The 21,660-nt window shown below is 40.5% G+C and overlaps 1 protein-coding gene across 1 annotated transcript in view; it reads left to right on the forward strand.

Annotated features, from left to right (window-relative positions):
* The window catches only part of LOC134658315 (twitchin), a 178,540-nt gene that overhangs the window by 42,152 nt on the left and 114,728 nt on the right, over positions 1-21,660 (forward strand). Inside the window, exons 51-70 of the mRNA XM_063513946.1 lie at positions 1,153-1,289; positions 5,364-5,489; positions 5,569-5,998; positions 6,084-6,189; positions 6,749-6,909; positions 7,142-7,280; positions 7,819-8,033; positions 8,276-8,607; positions 8,962-9,145; positions 9,512-9,636; positions 10,074-10,251; positions 10,671-10,795; positions 12,568-12,727; positions 13,261-13,394; positions 14,530-14,701; positions 15,607-15,758; positions 16,223-16,373; positions 16,870-16,978; positions 17,819-18,015; positions 19,463-19,604. Coding sequence (XP_063370016.1) covers positions 1,153-1,289; positions 5,364-5,489; positions 5,569-5,998; positions 6,084-6,189; positions 6,749-6,909; positions 7,142-7,280; positions 7,819-8,033; positions 8,276-8,607; positions 8,962-9,145; positions 9,512-9,636; positions 10,074-10,251; positions 10,671-10,795; positions 12,568-12,727; positions 13,261-13,394; positions 14,530-14,701; positions 15,607-15,758; positions 16,223-16,373; positions 16,870-16,978; positions 17,819-18,015; positions 19,463-19,604 — 3,475 coding nt within the window. The remainder of the gene's footprint in view (positions 1-1,152; positions 1,290-5,363; positions 5,490-5,568; positions 5,999-6,083; positions 6,190-6,748; positions 6,910-7,141; positions 7,281-7,818; positions 8,034-8,275; positions 8,608-8,961; positions 9,146-9,511; positions 9,637-10,073; positions 10,252-10,670; positions 10,796-12,567; positions 12,728-13,260; positions 13,395-14,529; positions 14,702-15,606; positions 15,759-16,222; positions 16,374-16,869; positions 16,979-17,818; positions 18,016-19,462; positions 19,605-21,660) is intronic.

A 21,660-nucleotide genomic window follows, 5' to 3' on the forward strand; every position in this document is an offset into this window, starting at 1 on the left:
GTCGAAGTGGATCCCACGTGGGATCGAATTAATATTATTTGTAATAAATAAACTTCAGCCAGTGTACGGTATATAAAACTATAAAATTATGGCCTCTAGGGCTCTAGCCAGCCACGGTTAGAGGTAGAAATACCAAATGCTCGTAGAGCACGACGTTGTTCGGTTGTATTATGAGCTCTTGTAAGGCGATAGCTGGACTTTACAAGGGCCACGTGGGGCTACCCGGCGTTGACGCCAGAATGGCGATTAAACTCGTATCAAGATTAATTCTTCATTATCCGCACACTTCCATATTAGTTTACTGTATAATAAGCTATCAGTATTACACTTTAAACAACATTAATGGGCAAAAACAAAGAAATTAATCACGACCCGATGTGACCAAGATGGCGGTCGACAAGAAGCCTCCAAGTATAAGCATTAAAGTATTGTATCAGAGAAAAAGTCATGTTGACAGACAATGACACTGACGTAACGATTATATTAAAAGTATTTTCGGAATGGCCCCTAAACTTTATAACAAACTGCCAGACGATATTACTAAATTAGATGACATAAGACTATTCAAGAAGAATCTGTTTAAATTTTTAGTTAGGAAAGCGTACTACTCGATCGGAGAATACCTGTCTGATTCAGAATATTAGTTAAGTAGATATATGTGACAATGTAAATTATTAAATTATATATATATATTTTTTTTTTTATAGATTAAGTTTGTAAATATGCATGCACCATCTGGTAAATATTTGTATGCCCTATGGCTAAACATAGTGATACCTTATATATACAATTGTGTGATCTATGAAAACCTATGTTTACAAATAAATATATGATTTATGATTTATGATTTATGATTTATATTATTATCCTCTTTCCCGATATTTCATCGATATTTACATTTTGTCATAGGCAATTGATAATAGTTGCAGTAACTCGTTTTTTAACATGAAGGTATCGTGTAACGCACAAAGGTTTTCATGTTAATGTTGATTTTAAAATACTTTTTAATGTATTTTTATTTTTAAACTACCCTCAACCTTTTACCTAGCTTCTACTCTCAAACGTGTATAACTCTGATCCCTTATATCAGAGTAGACCTCGTTTAATTTTTTAAAAAGCTTGTGGTTTTTGAAACATGTTCGTTGTTTTTAGACGCCAGTGGCATGGACTTCCGTGCCATGTTGAAGAAGAGGAAGTATGCCAAATGGGGCAAACCGGACGGCGACCCAGACTGGGGTGACCTCAAGGAGGTCGAGAAACCAGTGCCAGCTCTCAAGAAAGTTGAAAAGGTAAAATCTTTTTTGTCTAATGTAAATATTTTTACTAAATATAATGTTTTTTTAGATTCAAGAGAAGTTTAATGTATTTAAAGAATACTTGAGAGTGGTGATATAAAAAAAAACAATAAAAAGGCAATGTAAGACGATGGAGGGATAGTGGGAAAAAATTAGGGCTTATTTACAAATAAGCAACAAAAAAATCTCTTCATCGTCTTAATAATAATTTTATCTCTAAATACGATTAAATAGCAGCTCCATTGGGTTTGAGAAAGGAATACCTACAGTACCTACACCTTAAATGACATTTATACTTATTTGTACACTGTTTAACATGAAGGGACTAAATAATGCTCCAAAAGTTGAAATCCACTCAAAAATACCGTAAATTTCGATTGTCATTTCAACAAAATTAAGTACTCGCCTAAAACACGTTCTAATTTACTAGTATTTAGTGAATGTATATTAAATCATAATATCAATAGTTTATTAATTCATCTTTTATCAATTTTGTATTAAAATGTACCCTATTTTGTATTAAAGTGGATCCCAACTTTTGGATTTAATTGTACCTACTATTATAGCAGTTCTAAAATAAGTCCGTTTAAAATAAAAAACACACACATTCATAGTATTGTAGTTACATGTAGATTATTACGTCATTAGAATAGACAAGCAATCTAACGGCTTCAGTAGTTACAAATCATCCTAATTACAAACATATTTAGTGTTACCTGTAAAACATCGTATGCATCATCGCACAGGGCGAACACGCCATACATCAAAAATGATTTGCGTTTATATGTGTGCGCGGCACGTCTGCACACGCGTCATTGAGTTTCTGACGGAATCCTGACGGAATCTCAGTAGAGCGACTTACGCACACATTCATGTCGCGGCCTGTCGCGGGCGAGGTAATCCGAATCGGGGCGGGGCGGTGCGTGTCCGTTCTGTATGATAATATTGATAATACTATTACTTATTCTGTGATCATTGTATTTGGTCCCAGGGCCTAGAGACCGGGTATTACGAGGAGGACGGCTTCATATACGTCATTTCCGAAGGTGTTGAGATTTATAAATTCCCTGCTGACAGACGCAAGAACTCTTCCAACTGGTCTTGGTTTAAGGTCATCGGTATTCTAGAATTTATTCTCATGGTTCATTCCATTTTTCATGTCTACAGTCTCGTGAAACACTACCAATATGCATTTATAGTTGGTCAAACCAATTTATCAGTAAATATCAACAACAAAAACTAACTATAAGTATACTCATCCTTTTCTTTTGGGTGCTAGTACTAGTGTAAGGCAAAGATAGTATGATTGTCTCTGTCTATGTTTGAAGTGAGACAGTCCTTTGACAAACTATAGATCGTTATCTCATTAACCCTATAAATCATCATCTTCCTCGCGTTGTCCCGGCATTTTGCCACGGCTCATGGGAGCCTGGGGTCCGCTTGGCAACTAATCCCAGTAATTGGCGTGGGCACTAGTTTTTTACGAAAGCGACTGCCATGACCTTTCATTCGTTAATGAGAACATTAACCCTATAAATATCGTAGTAAATTCGGGGCCGTGCTTTTATGGAATATCAATAGAAGAAAGACTTCTTTATGTTAATTTTTATTATTTTTCCATTGTTACTCTGTCGCAAATGAGCTCTATAAAAATATCGGGGGTTACATACCGTTTTGGTGAGTAAAATATTAAAACAATAAGCAACAATCTATGATGTCTCTTATCAAATTTGACAGTGTCCATTTCCTGAGTTTACATCGTTTACATGGTGTTTACCAAATGTTACGTGGATTTCAATTTTTGCCATACGCAAATGGTTACATGTTCATGATAATGGCTGGGTGGTTGATAAGAAAAATATTTGGAAAAGTTAGTATGTTATTTATAATCCGAAAAACAGCTGACCTAAACAAAATGTTCACTAATATTTAAACATTTCACGAAACCACATCCATTAGTAATGATGCTTTCACTAATGCAGCTTTTGATCATGCCCATCTCGTCAGTACTCGATTAGTAACTAAATATTATGATTATAGGGTATATTTGATATAAGGAGACGTATGTCTCTCCAAGAAATGATACCCGATTGGCCCAAATTGATGGAGGCTGTGAAAGTAAAGGTTCGACTTAAAAGGAAAAATAAATAAAGTCTTAAAATGATAGAGCCTTATCCAGGTTTTTGAAATAAACACATTAACACAAAAACACATTTACACATACAACATCATCACACTCTATACAAAATTATGCCATTATTATGATATTAGCATCATAATTTGATTTTATAGCATATTTTGCTGAGATATTAAATTTCAAAAGACTGGAAAAGCTCTTTTAAATGAATGAATTAAACATGATTGATAAACTAAACTAAACTTATCGCCCAAGTCATAGTCTTCAATGTTATTTTTATATCGAATACTAATCGGTTTTGGTATGTGGCATTTATCAACACAGCCATTTACGCATCAAATTATTTATAAATCTAGTTGTCACTTTAAATTTAGTCTAGCGCCAATTTTAAATTGAAGGTTGACGACTGTCTCTTGTGAGCGATCTAAATAAACAATGCATAAACTTGATTTTAAAATAACTTGCACAAGGTTTTTGTATCACCACTTCACGTTTTGACTTTTACTTTATGGAGATTTGTAAGTGGAATGAATTTTGTTATTGTCACAACTGTGGGATTGTCGTCAGTTATATTTACAGGTTTATCTTTGACGTCGGAATGAGGAGCTTCTGTCACGTCATTACTATTAAAATTTATATATTTACTTTCACTTTCATTATTAATTACAGCTGATGCATCCGGTGTTTGCAGATGTTGGGTTTTCAATAATTTTATGTGTTAATTACAAACTGTTGAAGGAGTATCGTTTGTAATTTAGTACACGATTTTAATTAACACATTTACCTAGTAATGGATAATGTGGGTTTTTTACTAGGAAATAACCTATAGCATAATTTTTGGATTTGATATTCCCTTTTTACAGTGTATGGTGTCATATTGTAGCTTAGGTTAAAGAGTACCTATAGATAAAGTAAGTTACTAAGGACACTGGATATTTTATAGAGATCCCATAATAGAAGACCGTCACTGGCGGAACTGATCCCCGACTGGCCGGTGCTGCACTCGTTCAAAAGAGACGAGGTTTGACACCGAAACACCGTCGATGTAGACGACACATGCATCTTGTTGTTTCACAGAATCTAGCTGTCGCGCACAATATGTGTCACCAACTACGTTTCGCTCCAGGACTTGTCAGATCCTTGCATTAATATGAGATTTTACCTTTGGTATCTTTATACCCAAGTTCAACTGTATGGTCATCTTCTAGAAACATTTTATGGCCTAATCTAAAAAAATATTTGAATTTGAAGACCAACTAATAAACTCCGTATTAGTGTAAGGAAAGTTTGACGACTGCCCTGGACACGATGATCACTTTAGACAGTCTCTAGAAAGCACCACTATAGGAGTGTCTACTTCTATCTTCCTCTGATGAACTCTTGTGCACTCCTTCGTCAATATTCTAGCAGCACATGCACAGGATGTTCGATATATGCACAGTGATCGATGTATTAGGTTAATTTCCAAAAATGATGCATTCATTCCAAATTCCTTCCATATTTAAATGGGATTGGTATTTAGCGCAAATTAGCTATAAGATTCATCATTTTTGTACATTTACAAATTCTTCTTTTACTAGGTTTTCAATATCTTCAAGAACGTTCACCATAGCCTATATTCTATATGAAAAATGGGAATCAAAATTTTGTACAATAGCATGGAGTTTTAAAACTATGTGAATGACGACGAAAGAATGGCTGTAGATTCTAACGCCTCAGTAACGGAAAATGGTTTCAAATGTTTTATTGACTTTACTTGCATTTGAGTTACTGCGCCATTTGAGTGCCGGTTAGGAGATGTGCGACTGAGAATTTCTTGATGGTCAGCACTTATTGCATCGTGTATGAATAGCACCGTGTTTCTTTGTAACTGCACCGTTTCAAATGTTGCTGTGGTATCTGTATTAATTTTATTCGGGGTTATTTTCCAGAAACAAGAATCGTTCTTGAAGCCCCTCGTCGATCAATTCGCGAAGGAGGGCAAGGATAAGAAGGTGGTGTTCGAAGCTATCTTCTCCAAGCCTAATGCTAAACCCAAGTGGTTCTTCCGTAAAGATGTAAGTATTATTATGTACTTAAAACTTTCAGAAATTCTACGTCTAGAAAATGTTCTAATCGTAATTTTGTTTGAAATAGGAACTGTTCGCTGGCTCCAAATATAAGATGACCAACGAGCAAGACTCGTACAAACTAATCATCATGGCTCCGAAAGTGGAGGACACGGGTAAAATAACGATTGAAGTTGGTGGCATCACCTGCACTGCGTTCCTCCAAGTTGAGGAACCAGACCCGACATATTCCTTCACCAAAAATCTGAAGAAGACCATCAGTGGCTACACGGCGCACGAGACCACACTCGAGTGTACTGTCTCTAACAGTCTTGCCAGCGTGTCCTGGTGGAAGGGAGACAAGAAGCTGGAGGACGGCGAAGAGTACCAGATCTCCAAAGACTTGTCCGGCGTGTGCAGGCTTACCATAAGGAGCTCTAAGTTCGAAGACGCTGGCAAATACACCTGCAAACTTGAAAAGCAGCCAGACAAGACTGAATGTGATGTGAAGATTGTAGGTCAGTATGAAACCAACATAAAATTTAAATTATCGGGTATCTTAAATGTAGCATAAGACTGAAATGACTTACCTTCTTCTTACAGAGTATCCTTACAAATTCACTAAGGTGCTAAAGTCACAGCAGGCCATTGAAAAGGACACCATCACGCTGATTTGTGAACTTGACGATGCTGGTGGTGAAGTAGAATGGTAAGTAAAACTACCCTCTTATTTAAAACGTCGAATATTCAAAAATTTCGAAGACCACAAATGCAACGAATGAACCTGCTTTCAAATAAATAAATAAAACACATCCTAGTCGGTTTATCCGTTTAAGAGATACGGTACCGACACACATACAAACACACATAGCGGTCAAACGTATAACACCCCTTTTTTACGTCAGGGGTTAAAAATACATGACATAAACAAAATGATCATAAATCATGATGTACGGATTATAACTTATAAGTATAAAGGTGGCGGGTTTCCTCTATTAGAAACTGGAAAGATCTTTCCAAGTTTTATTTCCGCATTTATCTAATGATTCCCTGCAGTTTTGACGAGGCTGTCATAAATAGTAACTGGCCGCAAATTCACATAAAAAAATTGAGTAGGACCCTTACTTACTTTGATGACCAACCGTCACCAACTTATTTATCTTATGCGATGTCACTTATTGTAAGATTACCATCACTGTATGCCTATATTTTCAAATAAAACATCTTGAGTTTGAGTTAAAATTTCTAATAATAATATAAATGTCCAGGTTCAAGAACGACGAGCCGCTCCAGACGGACAAGCGCATCACCGTGGTGAAGGAAGGGCGCAAGCGCAAGGTGGTGATCAAGGACGCCAAGGTTACGGACGCCGGCAACTTTAAGTGCACCAGCAACGCCGACGAGACCAAGTGCGAGCTGATCGTCAATTGTGAGTACCTAGTGTTCTTTATTGACATACATATAGGTACTACTTAACAAGGTCGAGGACGCTAAGGTCACGGGCATTCTTCTAATCTTAACCTTTATACTTCGTCTTGCTGGTTATCTCCCTTAGAGTAAATTAAAGAAAATCGTTAGCAAAAATATGCCAGACAAACTAATAACTACTCTTCTGGACATAACGCCATCAGAGGATACATATTATATTTTATGTGTTCCAGACTCGAATCGCTTCAACAAGAAGTTGAAGGACACCGAAGCAATTGAGAGAGACAAGGTGGTTCTGGAGGTAGAACTTCAGGATCAGACCGCCGAGGCCGTATGGTCTTTCAATGGACAGCCCATTGTGCCCAACGAGAGGTAAGAAGTTTTGTCTAATCATTCGTACTAAATTGGTAATAAAATTGGAGCTGTTTCCCATTTTTTTTAAGTCTTCTCAGAAGCCTCTTTCTCTAGAAGTTTATGGCTTCTGTACTAGATAAATTAAGGCTCTATTTGAATTTTGATTTCCAATATATACTTGGTCAACCAGATCTTGACAGTAGAAAAAGGCGGCAACTTTGAAAAATGTAGGCGCGAAGGGATATCGTCCCATAGAAAATTTGAATTTCGCGCCTTTTTTTACTGACAAGATTTGGTAAATAGCGGCTCCATCACAACATTGCTTAAGTATGTTAAAGACCCAATTAATGTGGATCTATAATATATTGGTCAGAAAAAATCTCGGGAGCCAATAGATTTTAACCCGCAACTCGACAACGTCCAACGGCGAGATTATTTCATTTCTTGAATAACCAGAATCATTACGCTATTGGCCGCCGAAGAGTTTTATCTGTTACCTATGCAAATAAATAATTGCAATATTATTGGAAGATATCTAATTCCATATTCTTCACAGAATCGAAATCAAGAACCTGGGCGGCGGTAAACACCAGCTGATCTTCAACAAACTGGAGATGGAAGATGACGGCGAGATCCTCTGCGAGTCGGGCAAGCTCAGCTCGTCTTGCAAGCTGACTGTGAAGAAGGGAGAGTCGAAACCGACCATCGACTGCCCGGAGGAGTTCTTCGGGCCCGCGGGACAGCCTTTCGTCATAGAGGTGCCTTATAAAAGTGAGTACTGACACTTGTACACCACGAAAATGGTACTATATAAGTGAGTTTCACTGTGAATTTGATTCCCAAGGTTCACTTTTCGAGTGGCAGGTGTGGACTGTCTTGACACACTAGAATTAAAGATTATTTTTATGATGTCACAGACTTCGACATTACTAGATTCTCGAAAATATTGCTTGAGCAACCAATATGATTTACGGCATAATTACTGGACCCTAACTGGTTGATTTTCTTTACAGTTACCGGCACCCGAGTATCGCCCATCGAGGCTAAACTGTGGAAAGATGGCAAAGCGCTGCCCATCAAGGAAGTCGAGGTAGTGGTCGAACAAGAGAAGATCCTCTTCAAGATCAAAAAGCCACAGAGGGACTTGTCCGGCAAATACCAGATCAAGCTGTCGAACGCCCAGGGCGAAGACGCCAAGGATGTTAGCATTACCATGCAGAGCGTGCCGACGCCTCCTCAGGATGTGGAGGTGGCTGAGGTGTTCCAGACATCTTGTGTGGTTAGCTGGAAGACGCCACAAGACGATGGTGGTTCGCCACTGGTCAATTACGTTATTGAAAGACAGGTCAGCACTTGAATTGTTTTGAATCCTAACCCAAATGCCATGTTACATACTAAGTACATATGTGTTGGAACATTTTGGATTTTATTCGGATAGGTATATTTAAACATATTTTTCGTGATAATGCAACCCTTGTGGTTTTTGTAAAAAGCTAAGCAAAGTTTTTTTTAGAACTTGCAGCAGTTGGTTTAATAGAGCTATCGTGAAACCGGTGCTTATGTCTGATTTTTGGGATAACTACGACCAACCCTGCTAAGCTCTCTTAAGGTCCATCCTGTTGTAAATCGACCATTAATTTTCTTACTCTAATGAGAAATGTCATAAAATATTTATTAAATTAGCATTTTTTTCTCTCAGGACCTGTCTCTCAAAGCTGGCTGGGACAACGTGGGCGAAGTGCCCGCCGGCCAGCCGACCAAGTTCAAGGTCGAGGATCTCATCGCGAAGAAGACATACAAGTTCAGGATTCGCGCTGTCAACAAGATCGGCTCCTCGGAGCCTGGCATATTTGGCAAACCTGTTCTGGCGAAAGACCCGTGGGGTAAGATTCTTATAATAGACTGCTTTGAATATTTTTCTTTTCTTATCCGGTCCGTCCAGATCTCGGAAGCATTCTACGAATGCGCAACGAGCTAAACGCGGAACTTTTGACACATGCAATCGTACTACGAAATGCACGTGAATGAATTAAACCTGCATGGTTACTTGAACAGTTTAATGTTTCAAGGCTGTAGTATTTTGCAAACGTTGTTAATATTGAGCCACTGCTCTCGCAATTTTGTCTCTCTTCTCTTTACCTACTCCTATGGGCCGTTCGACTGCCTCGATTTTTGCGTCCACTCAAGCAATATCTTATTAACTTTTCCTGGCTCCATGCAATCAGTTGCTAAATGTATTTCTGTTTTAGACGAACCTTCGAAGCCCAAGAGTGTGGAGCTTACGGACTGGGACAAAGATCACGCAGACCTCAAATGGCAGAAGCCAGACAACGATGGCGGTGCACCAATCACTGGCTACGTCATCGAGTACAAGGTAAAATCACAACTAGTGTTGTGAATAACGCTCATTTCGAGGATTAATCACCCGAACCCTTAAGACTCTCGAGGCTTAACGCCTCAACGGCGGCAAAGATGATTTCTTACATCCATACGCGTAAGTCAAGTCTTCAAGACGACGAGTCTTAAGGGCTCGAGTCTTTAAGCCTAAAAATAAGCGTTATTCACAACACTGATGGCAACAGATTTTTTAGATAGGTATCTCTTTAATGTGCTTTACCCTCATATGTGGTTGGTGGTCAATAATCGTGGGTTCAAACCTCTTTTGTACCTACCTCTTACAAAGCAGAAAATACAGTTCACGATTTTTTTTAATGTTTTAAAAAAATGCTTTTCGGGGCGGAATCTTTCGATATACAACGCTTCTCCCGATTTTAATGCGTATAACCTACTCAATGTGTTATCAATCTTCAGGAGAAGTTCGGCAAGGACTGGGTTAAGGGCAAAGAAGTGCCTGGCGACTGCCTGTCAGCCACGCAGGACGGGCTGAAGGAAGGCGGCACCTACGAGTTCAGGGTGCGCGCCATCAACAAGGCGGGCCCCGGCGAGCCTAGCGACACCACTAAACCGATTGTCGCTAAGTGCAGATTCGGTGAGTACTTTCAAATTGTCGATGCGTTGACGATAGATCCGGTAGTCCCACATTTAGTTATTTAATCATTTATTTATGTATCTTACTTACTTACTTAATGGCGCAGCGACCCAAAATGAGTCTTGGCCTCCAACACGAGTACCTACACGCCAGTTGTCATTTATCTATCTTACCAAAATCTAAGTAAAACTGTAACTATCTTTAATAGGTAACCTTATTTGGTCCTACCAGCTGCGCGTCATTGACAAGAACTGACAAAGCACTATGTATATTTAGCTTGAAAGGACTGAATCTTTGACACACTTTTTAGGTTTTATTAGATATTTCTTCTGTACTCGTATCTTTTCTATTCCTTTACTATCCCTTCCCTTCTTTTATTTTATAAGATTTTGAGACTTTATCATGCAATTTGTTTGCAGTCAAGCCATACATCATTGGAGAGGGTCTCCAGAACATGATCATCAAAAAGGGACAGGTCATCACCTTCGACATCAAGTACGGTGGTGAACCTGAACCCGAGGTCAAATGGATGCAGGGTGAAGAGGTAACTATCCCTTTTAGTACTTTACAGTTAATTATGGAATGGAGCATTATCTATGAAAAGGGACCTTATTGACGATGGCGCTTACGCCGCACAGCATCAGCAGGAGCATCGTTAATAATGGCGTAAGCGCCATCGAGAATAAGGTCCCTTTTCATAGATAACGTCAAAAATACACTTTAATTATGAACAGATTGACTCGATTTTTCGAGGCATTAAGAATCGCTGATAAAGATTCTAATATTGAAATCAAAGGGAAACTTTAGGGATATCTTTAAAGACTGTAACTCACTTTGACCGAACACAAATAAGTAGGTATTTAGGCAGACACCTAATATACCTAATTTTCGATGGTATACATAAATTAATTAGTCGATCTGAAAAATGCATTAAACTCAAGGGAATATATTGAAAAACAAAAATACTTCTATTGTTTTATTTAATTTGCAAATACTACATTCCGCGAAGATTTGTACCTCCCCTCGTACCTATACGACTAACCGAATTGTGCCCAAGAAAATGAATGATGTAGATTATAAATTTTCGAAAAGTCTCTTACATGCTTTAGGTATTTACATAACCAACACTTATAAGACAACAATTTTACCCAAGAAATGGTCATTAACATGTTTATTTAATTTTGTTCCCACAAAGAAACGTGGCAAGGCGTACACGGAGAAGGTTAGATGGGTGAAAAACTGGATGTTCTCATTTTATATGTCCTAAAACACTTACTTTACATTAATGTACATACTTTACACACAATGTGGCTAACACTAAATACAGACAGATACACAAATCCTGGACACGTTACTGAAATGAATCCTTTAGTTATAATTATGATTTCTATAACAGTATTAACTGTTGACCATAATAAATGGGTTAAACATAAGAATTAACTAAACGATTCATATCATTAAAATCGCGAAGGACGCGACTAAATGCACTTGTAAGAAAACAAATGTACCAGCTTCTTTATGTATTATCGCTTTAAATGTCGTAACACACTGTTTGATAGAAAAAAACACATCATAAATATACTAGGACTGTACCTAGCGTATTACTATTAAATTATTTTATATAACGTCTTCATAAACATTTTCAAACTTTATATATAGCACTATTTACTTCTTGAACAAAGTAAACTATTAAAATCACGTCTTTCAGGATTTTTAAATGCATTGCAAATTTATTTGAGGAGGCTTCCACTTTCTCTTTTGGATTATTTTCTTACCAAGTCTCAAATAAGTTTGTGTTTCCGCCATAAATGTAATAACACTATTGACTTTGACAATGGGACAAGTGGTGTGGTAAATATTTATGTTCACTAAACATATTAAATTAAGGAATTGTGTCTGAATCGTCAACGATTTCCTCGTAAAAAATTCCATCTTTGAACTCCTTCCCTTTTTTAACTTCACACAGTTCATCGTACTCAAACATTTCATCTCCTTCCCATTCCCGTTCTTTCCCACTTGAATCCCGGGATCTACTTACTTATTCTTTTACAAAAGTGCCAAAGCCTTTGAGGGCCTACCTCCAACATCGAAATCTGCCTCTGTATCGCTCTTACATATTCGAGCGATACAGAAGTAGATGATTTTCGATGAGGCGGTAGGCTCTCTGATTATATGTATAATGTTTCATCTAAAACACAGCAGTAAGTACCTAATCACTCAAAAAGACAACCTTTACATCAACTCGGCTCTCACATCTTCAATTCAGACGCAATTCCTCGCCCACAAGCAACTTGTAATCTAATGTTCTAATTCTAGGAAATCAAAGACGATGGTGATCGCATCACCATCGACAAGTATGAGAAGAATACAGTCCTCACTGTAAGGAAGACCACCAGGCCTGATAGCGGAAAGTACAAGCTGGTGCTGACCAACTCCTCGGGCACTTGCGAGAGTATTGCTGACGTTGTTGTGCTAGGTAAGATGTTTTAGAATAAAATCCGTTCACGGTGGGAAGAAGTTGATAACTGGCGGGAAAGAATGGAAGAAATTTGAACCTTAAGTAATTTTATTTTAAGTTCTAATTTCTTTCTTTCTTCAATAAAATATCTTGAGTTATCAACTTTTTCCCGCCGTGTACGGAAATATAACTAGGTATTACCCAACTTGGAACAAACAAAATCGGACCTATAACATCAAATTTGTTTAAGTGCGGCTACTTTGATCAAACAGTACAAGTGGAAGTCACTTACTAACAGTTGGAGTTACCTATGCGTTAATGAAAATAACTAAGGGTTGTATTCCATCTGTCCAATATCTTGGTCCAATGTGTAATTTGCGTCTCACATTTTGCTTAATGAGAAAGTAAGACGCAATGCACATTGGACAAATAAATTCGACATGTGCAATACCACCCCTAAGGGTATGTGACCTATGTGTACAACAAGTAGATAATCGTTGTCCATTTGTTTTTTTGAAACCTTTTCTAATATAAAATCTCTATTATTTCAGACAAACCGAACAGGCCGAATGGTCCTCTCGAAGTTGAGGACGTCCGTGCCGAGAAGGCCACAGTCAAATGGAAGAAGCCCGATGACTGGCAAGGGTCCGATATCACCGGCTACGCGCTCGAGAAGATGGACATGGTATGTTATGTTTAAAAAGTATTGTATGCCGGTATGACGCCTAGCGGCATTCTTTTATGATCATGATTTCATGATTTTTGAAGTGAAAACTTCTTTAGCGGCGCTATGCACTTTTTGTGATGGGGAAAAAATGTTAAACTCGTAACAGGTGTCACGTGACCGTAAGACGTAAGACGGGCACGTGACCTGATCGAAAAACTATTACTTCAAGGTCATTGAGTTTTTCTTTATTGATTTAAATGCCATCTAGTGAGTTTCGCTCTAACTGGTATTAATATAACTCGAGTACTAACAGTGATGTGCTTAGGGGTTTCAAGTAATGCGACGAAATAACGCTAGATGGCGTTAACCTCAATTATACATAGTGCTGCAGACATTTTACAATAGTGATTGAGTTTTTTTTATTTTATTCCGTTTCTTGAAGACAACCTGTCGCGTTTTTATCGAACATAAAGTTTTGTCGCTATCGCGCTTAAAATATAAATTCTATTAAGTTAGAAACGCGAGATTTGCGTTGTGTTTGCCATTGACTTCACCTACTTGCTAAGTATCAATGATGTATCTTTACCTAAGCATAGAAAAGTACCTAAAATAGATGTAGGTAGGTAAGCCGCAATTGCGCAATCAGGCGTAGTAAATTGTAAGCATGGGACGTAGTCGTAATAAAGATCTCTAGTATACCTAAGTCTGCTTACACCTATTAATTTAAGATAATTTACACCTATTTTTGAAGTGAAAACTTCTTTAGCGGCGCTGTGCACTTTTTGAGGTGGGAATTTTTTTTAAACTCGAGACAGCGTAAGACGATCACGTGACCGTAAGATTTAGATGGCCACTCATTTAGATGGCATTTAAATCAATAAAGAAAAACTCAATGACATTACATGAAAACTGTTACTTACATTAAATACCATTGAGTTTTTCTTTATTGATTTAAATGCCATCTAGTGAGTTTCGCTCTAACTGGTATTAATATAACTCTAGTACTAACACTAATGTGCTTAGGGGTTTCAAGTAATTAACGCTAACGCTAGATGGCGTTAATCTCAATTATACATAGTGCATTTTGCACTAGTCATTGAGTTTTCACTTCTGCCGGCACTCCCTGAGCGCAACCCGTTGTTTTTTTTTATAGGACACTGGCAACTGGGTACCATGCGGCGAATGCGGGCCTGAGCCCACACAGTTCCAGGTCAAGGGCCTGACACCGAACCACAAGTACAAGTTCAGGGTTCGCGCCGTCAACAAAGAGGGAGAATCTGAGCCTCTGGAGACCGATGGCTTTATTCTCGCTAAGAATCCTTATGGTGAGTGTTGTTCGAATACGAAATAACGTACTTTTACGCAGTGGCGTAGCGTGAACTAATCTAGCCGTGGGCGAAATCGCATCTGCGAGGCCCATTTCTTTCACTGTGCCTGAAGGGGCCTCGCGCGAGGCCCCTATAGGGGCGCGAGGCCGTGGGCGACGGCCCACTTCGCCCACGCCTAGCTACGCCACTGCTTTTACGCGAATGTATAACGTATAAATTTTACGCATCTAATGGTTTTCCAAACGTTCCCCTCTAAACAAAAATGGAATGTTGCTATATTTAAAAGCTAGTATCGGTATTATGTGATTTAATTGGGAATCAGATTATGAATGAATATCGAAACCGTAGCTTTTTTATACGCATCGTTACAGTGTTTTGAGTGTTTTGACAGTATATTCAATTTCTAAAACACAGTCAGTTTATCACAATTTATTAATTTGCCTAAAAATAAAATAATCAATTAAGATGAGATTATTTTTGGGGAATTATTCAGTCTCTATGATAGCAATACCAGCCATCAGCTGTCAGGTGTCACTGTCACATATGACATTTGTCAGGCTTGTTATATTTTAAACCAAAACAAAACACTGGAGCCGGTAAAATCCTTCTCGATTTTACTAAGATTCATATAAAATTTGTACAAAAAGTATTCAGTAAAATAATCATAAAAAAGAACAGTTGAAATCACGGTCCAGCTGATAAGCGATACCAGCTTTAATTATAGTAAATAGTGTCTACAATTTCTCTAATCAATGGTGCATAGTAAAACTATCAGTATCTTACATTTGTAGTTTATTTATACACAATATTTGAACCTCAGACAGCAAATATAACTATTCCATTAGTGTAAAACCTAAATCCTCACAACAATTATACTTTAACGTGTATATTTGCCTCACCAGACCCGCCGAAAGCACCTAGTAAGCCAGTCATCATCGACTATGATAACCAGTCGGTTACGTTGCAATGGGAGGCCCCCACCGACACCGGTGGACGGCCCATCCTCGGCTACGTTGTGGAGAAGAAAGACAAGTTCTCCGCTGATTGGATTGAGGTGAGCAACTTGTTTTTGATAAAGATTTACCCCCTTATTCACAAACGTCTCTAAGTCTCTAAGTTAATCGGCTGGTCATCGTCGTTTTTCCCTCTCTATGGCATAACGACAGATAGGGAGAAACAACGATCATGAACTGATTAAGTTAGCTGCCGTTTATGAATAACGCCATTCAGGGCCGGATCTAGGATAGAGCGAGTGGAGCGGCCGCTCTAGGCGCTGGATGGCAAGGGGGGCGCCAAAATGGCAAATGAGAAAAAAAAAAGTTTAAAAAGACGCGAGTGTGGTGGAGGCCCAAAATACGCTTCAAAACTTTAACGAAGGGCGTCAAAACCCGATTTCGCTCTACCCTGACCAAGGGCTCGGGCCGGCACTGCCGCCATTAAATTACAAGAAAAATCCATCAGTTAGCGAGACCCTTAAGCGGAATAACAAGTTTTGATAAATTAAATGATGTCTGACAGGTTGTCAAGACCGAGGACACCAAGACCGAGTACAAGGTGGAAGGGCTGAAGGAGAAGATGATCTACCAGTTCCGCGTGAAGGCCTACAACAAGGCTGGTGTCGGTGAGGCGTCACCGCCCACTGACAACCACCTCTGCAAGCATAAAAACTGTAAGTATTAGGTTCATACTAGTTTATCCTAGAAAGAAGTTTATTATCAGAAATATCTAAAAAAAGATTTCATTTTAGTCTTTTTGCGAAGGCTTTTTATCTATGCATGTAATGCCCTGATGAACAGACTGCAGTAGGATTTATTAGGCATATGAGGTATACAAAATACAACTTTAATAAAGATCACATTTTCAGTGCCAAGCGCCCCATTTCTAATACCACAAAATGAACACAAATACATGGTCTTGGCAGCGAAAAAGTTTACCTATGTTAGTAAATTTTTAAATGCCTCACCCGCTAATATCTTACTCCTCTGTTTGACTGTATGCATCCGCAGGGAACAAAGGAAGAAACATTATTTCTGCAGTCCTTAACTGGTTTATATGTAATGTTATTCCTAAGATACCTTAGCGTTGCCAAGAGTGCGCTAGGCGTAATAATTATGTAATGTTGGCAGACGATAACTTACCTACTAATAATTTTCTTTCTTCTACAGTGAAGCCTCGCATTGAGCGAAGCACATTCAAGTCAGTGATCATCAAGGCTGGCCGCACCCACAAGTGGTCTGTGGATGTCACTGGTGAACCTGCCCCGGACATGACTTGGTATGTTTAACATAATATTTGTTAATCACAGACAAGACATCCTCTAGACTGAGCATAGTAACGCTACCCTCTCTGCCACTATATACGGTAGTTTTACTCCATCTTCGAGTCAAAGTGTCAGAATCCCGTGCCGTGATTGGTCCGTGTCTTTGAACGGACCAATCACGGCACGGGATTCGCTCACCTCGTCCCCCTGCACTCCCGTATTTTTGGCAGCATCGGTTTCATGAAATAATTGCTCTAAACTCCGTCTAGAAGATTCCTAGTCTATGTTGTTAATATACCATAGTTTTCATGGTGGTATAAAAACTGATTTAGTTTGCCTGGATGTGGTTGTGGGCGTTTCTCTTATTCTTAAAACTTTACAAACATCTGTGAATTTTTCATTCTTTTATCAGCAGCTTCTTAGATTTGACTTATGTTTTTGAATAATGTCATTAATGTTTGTTTTGTCATTTGCTACCGGCAAACGGAATATAAAAGTAAGTTGTCTCTGTTTCGTAAATTATCACTACATAGTATAAAACAAAGTCGCTTCCCGATATCTGTCTGTCACTATGTATGCTTAGATCTTTAAAACTACGCAACGGATTTTAATGAGGTTTTTTTTTAAAAGATCTATAGAGTAATCACTCTACTCTAGGCAGGTTTATGTATAATTTGTTAACCCGTGCGAAGCCGAGGCGGGTCGCTAGTATACCATATATTGTACTGACCATAGGCGGTATAATGGCGGTGTACCAATTATCCCTAAATTGCATATATTAAATGACAGTGGTAATAAATAATTAAGCTACTGCTACACTGCAACTAAAATTAACACAAGCTGTTCAACTACAGGTCGTGGCGTGAGAACATCAAGCTAGTGAACACCGAACGTATCAAGATCGAGAACCAGGAGTACCACACCGACTTCACCATCGTGAACGCGGTGCGCCGCGACACCGGCAAATACACGCTCAGGGCCGAGAACTGCAACGGTTTCGACGAGGAGACCGTAGAGTTGACTGTTCTTAGCAAGCCCTCGGCGCCTAAAGGTGAGTTTTCAAAATCGAGAACCAGGAGTACCACAATGACTTCACCATCGTGAACGCGGTGCGCCGCGACACCGGCAAATACACGCTCCGGGCCGAGAACTGCAACGGTTTCGACGAGGAGACCGTAGAGTTGACTGTTCTTAGCAAGCCCTCGGCGCCTAAAGGTGAGTTTTCAAGATCGAGAACCAGGAGTACCACACCGACTTCACCATCGTGAACGCGGTGCGCCGCGACACCGGCAAATACACGCTCAGGGCCGAGAACTGCAACGGTTTCGACGAGGAGACCGTAGAGTTGACTGTTCTTAGCAAGCCCTCGGCGCCTAAAGGTGAGTTTTCAAGATCGAGAACCAGGAGTACCACACCGACTTCACCATCGTGAACGCGGTGCGCCGCGACACCGGCAAATACACGCTCAGGGCCGAGAACTGAGACCGTGGAGCTGACTGTTCTTAGCAAGCCCTCGGCGCCTAAAGGTGAGTTTTCAAAGTACTTCATCATTATATGTATACCTCAACATGATATCAAATGCGGTGCGCCGCGAGACAACAGTTCCAAATCCTCAAATTCATGTTCAATTACAAATTACAACACTTTCTTTAATACAGTCACATCAATCCAATTGGTGGTTTGAACCATTAAAAAACCCACTAATACACACATTACGATGACCCAGTTATCTTATGGGCACTTTAGATAGATAGATAGAATACTCTTTATTGGCTCACCTCAGTAGAAAGATACAAAAGAAAAGAACAATTGATTCAATGTAGATGCAGACAACAGGCGGTCTTATCGCTAAAGAGCGATCTCTTTCAGACAACCTTCATTTTAACTTGTACTTCAAAGCGCGACTTAAGTCGTGTTTCAGTAACGTCTAACCGTCACATTTGACAATATGTATGGGATTTGACATTGACGAATTTGAGTTAATTGTTAAGTGAAAATGCCCTTATACCAGGGGGGTGTCACTCCGCAGTTTAGGTACATTTGGCCGACGCGCCCATCAGACAGGCGTACAGCAGTGGGCTGCCGCTCGGCGTGCACGATAGTCGTGTCACGTGGCGCTCGCGCAAAATTGAAAATACACAATGGCTTCGAAACTTACTCCGCGAGAATCAGACATGCTATTTTCGGATAAAACATGTATGTTTACATAATCAACGTTTGTAATTCCTACATATTTATCTTAAATACAATAAATCAGTGGGTATAGGTATAAAAACTTGTCAAGTGATAACCCCGTGCCGACACTCACAGCTTGGTCATAAAACTGCGGCGCGCAAAGGAGATTCACGGTTAGTGCGCGGTTATAGGTTTCAATTTTGCTTGCAGGCGGCGATATAGGTGTAATTTTATACCTAAACCTGACTTTTGTGAAGGGGTGAATTTTCTGTACGGTAGTACTATTAGTTATTCTGTGCTTATACCATGTATTCTCTGTTCAGGCCCGCTGGAGGTGTCAGACATCCACGCTACCGGCTGCAAAGTCCGTTGGGAGAAGCCCGAAGATGATGGAGGCTCCCCGGTCAAGGAATACGAGTTGGAGAAGATGGACATGGCCACCGGCAAATGGGTGCGCGTTGGCAGGTAAGACGAAAGGTCATACATCTGTACGGACATGTCTCTAGGCACGCTGGTGTCAGACATCCACGCCACCGGCTCCAAGGTCCTCTGGAAGCCGGGAGATGATGGAGGCTCCCCGGTCAAGGAATACGAGTTGGAGAAGATGGACATGGCCACCGGCAAATGGGTGCGAGTTGGCAGGTAAGACGAAAGTTCATACCTGTACGGACATGTCTCTAGGCACGCTGGTGTCAGACATCCACGCCACCGGCTCCAAGGTCCTCTGGAAGCCGGAAGATGATGGAGGCTCTCCGGTCAAGGAATACGAGTTGGAGAAGATGGACATGGCCACCGGCAAATGGGTGCGCGTTGGCAGGTAAGACGAAAGGTCATACCTGTACGGACATGTCTCTAGGCACGCTGGTGTCAGACATACGCACGCCACCGGCTCCAAGGTCCTCTGGAAGCCGGGAGATGATGGAGGCTCCCCGGTCAAGGAATACGAGTTGGAGAAGATGGACATGGCCACCGGCAAATGGGTGCGCGTTGGCAGGTAAGACGAAAGTTCATACATCTGTACGGACATGTCTCTAGGCACGCTGGTGTCAGACATCCACGCCACTTCAAGGTCCTCTGGAAGCCGGAAGATGATGGAGGCTCCCCGGTCAAGGAATACGAGTTGGAGAAGATGGACATGGCCACCGGCAAATGGGTGCGAGTTGGCAGGTAAGACCAAAGTTCATACATCTGTACGGACATGTCTCTAGGCACGCTGGTGTCAGACATCCACGCCACCGGCTCCAAGGTCCTCTGGAAGCCGGAAGATGATGGAGGCTCCCCGGTCAAGGAATACGAGTTGGAGAAGATGGACATGGCCACCGGCAAATGGGTGCGAGTTGGCAGGTAAGACGAAAGTTCATACATCTGTACGGACATGTCTCTAGGCACGCTGGTGTCAGACATCCACGCCACCGGCTCCAAGGTCCTCTGGAAGCCGGGAGATGATGGAGGCTCCCCGGTCAAGGAATACGAGTTGGAGAAGATGGACATGGCCACCGGCAAATGGGTGCGAGTTGGCAGGTAAGACCAAAGTTCATACATCTGTACGGACATGTCTCTAGGCACGCTGGTGTCAGACATCCACGCCACCGGCTCCAAGGTCCTCTGGAAGCCGATGATGGAGGCTCTCCGGTCAAGGAATACGTGCTGGAGAAGATGGACATGACCACCGGCAAATGGGTGCGCGTTGGCAGGTAAGACGAAAGTTCATACATCTGTACGGACATGTCTCTAAAATCTATTTTTTTATTCGGTAGACTGAAATGACAGTTCATAGTATGAACATAAAATGTCATTTCATACTAAGAAATGTCATTTTAGTCTACCGAATTAAAAAATAGACTTTAGGCACGCTGGTGTCAGACATCCACGCCACCGGCTCCAAGGTCCTCTGGAAGCCGGAAGATGATGGAGGCTCTCCTGTCAAGGAATATGAGCTGGAGAAGATGGACATGGCCACCGGCAAATGGGTGAGAGTTGGCAGGTAAGACGAAAGTTCATACATCTGTACGGACATGTCTCTAGGCACGCTGGTGTCAGACATCCACGCCACCGGCTCCAAGGTCCTCTGGAAGCCGATGATGGAGGCTCTCCGGTCAAGGAATACGTGCTGGAGAAGATGGACATGACCACCGGCAAATGGGTGCGCGTTGGCAGGTAAGACGAAAGTTCATACATCTGTACGGACATGTCTCTAAAATCTATTTTTTTATTCGGTAGACTGAAATGACAGTTCATAGTATGAACATAAAATGTCATTTCATACTAAGAAATGTCATTTTAGTCTACCGAATTAAAAAATAGACTTTAGGCACGCTGGTGTCAGACATCCACGCCACCGGCTCCAAGGTCCTCTGGAAGCCGGAAGATGATGGAGGCTCTCCTGTCAAGGAATATGAGCTGGAGAAGATGGACATGGCCACCGGCAAATGGGTGAGAGTTGGCAGGTAAGACGAAAGTTCATACATCTGTACGGACATGTCTCTAGGCACGCTGGTGTCAGACATCCACGCCACCGGCT

The sequence above is a fragment of the Cydia amplana genome, chromosome 22 (genome assembly GCF_948474715.1).
Source record: "Cydia amplana chromosome 22, ilCydAmpl1.1, whole genome shotgun sequence".
Lineage (NCBI taxonomy): Eukaryota > Metazoa > Arthropoda > Insecta > Lepidoptera > Tortricidae > Cydia > Cydia amplana.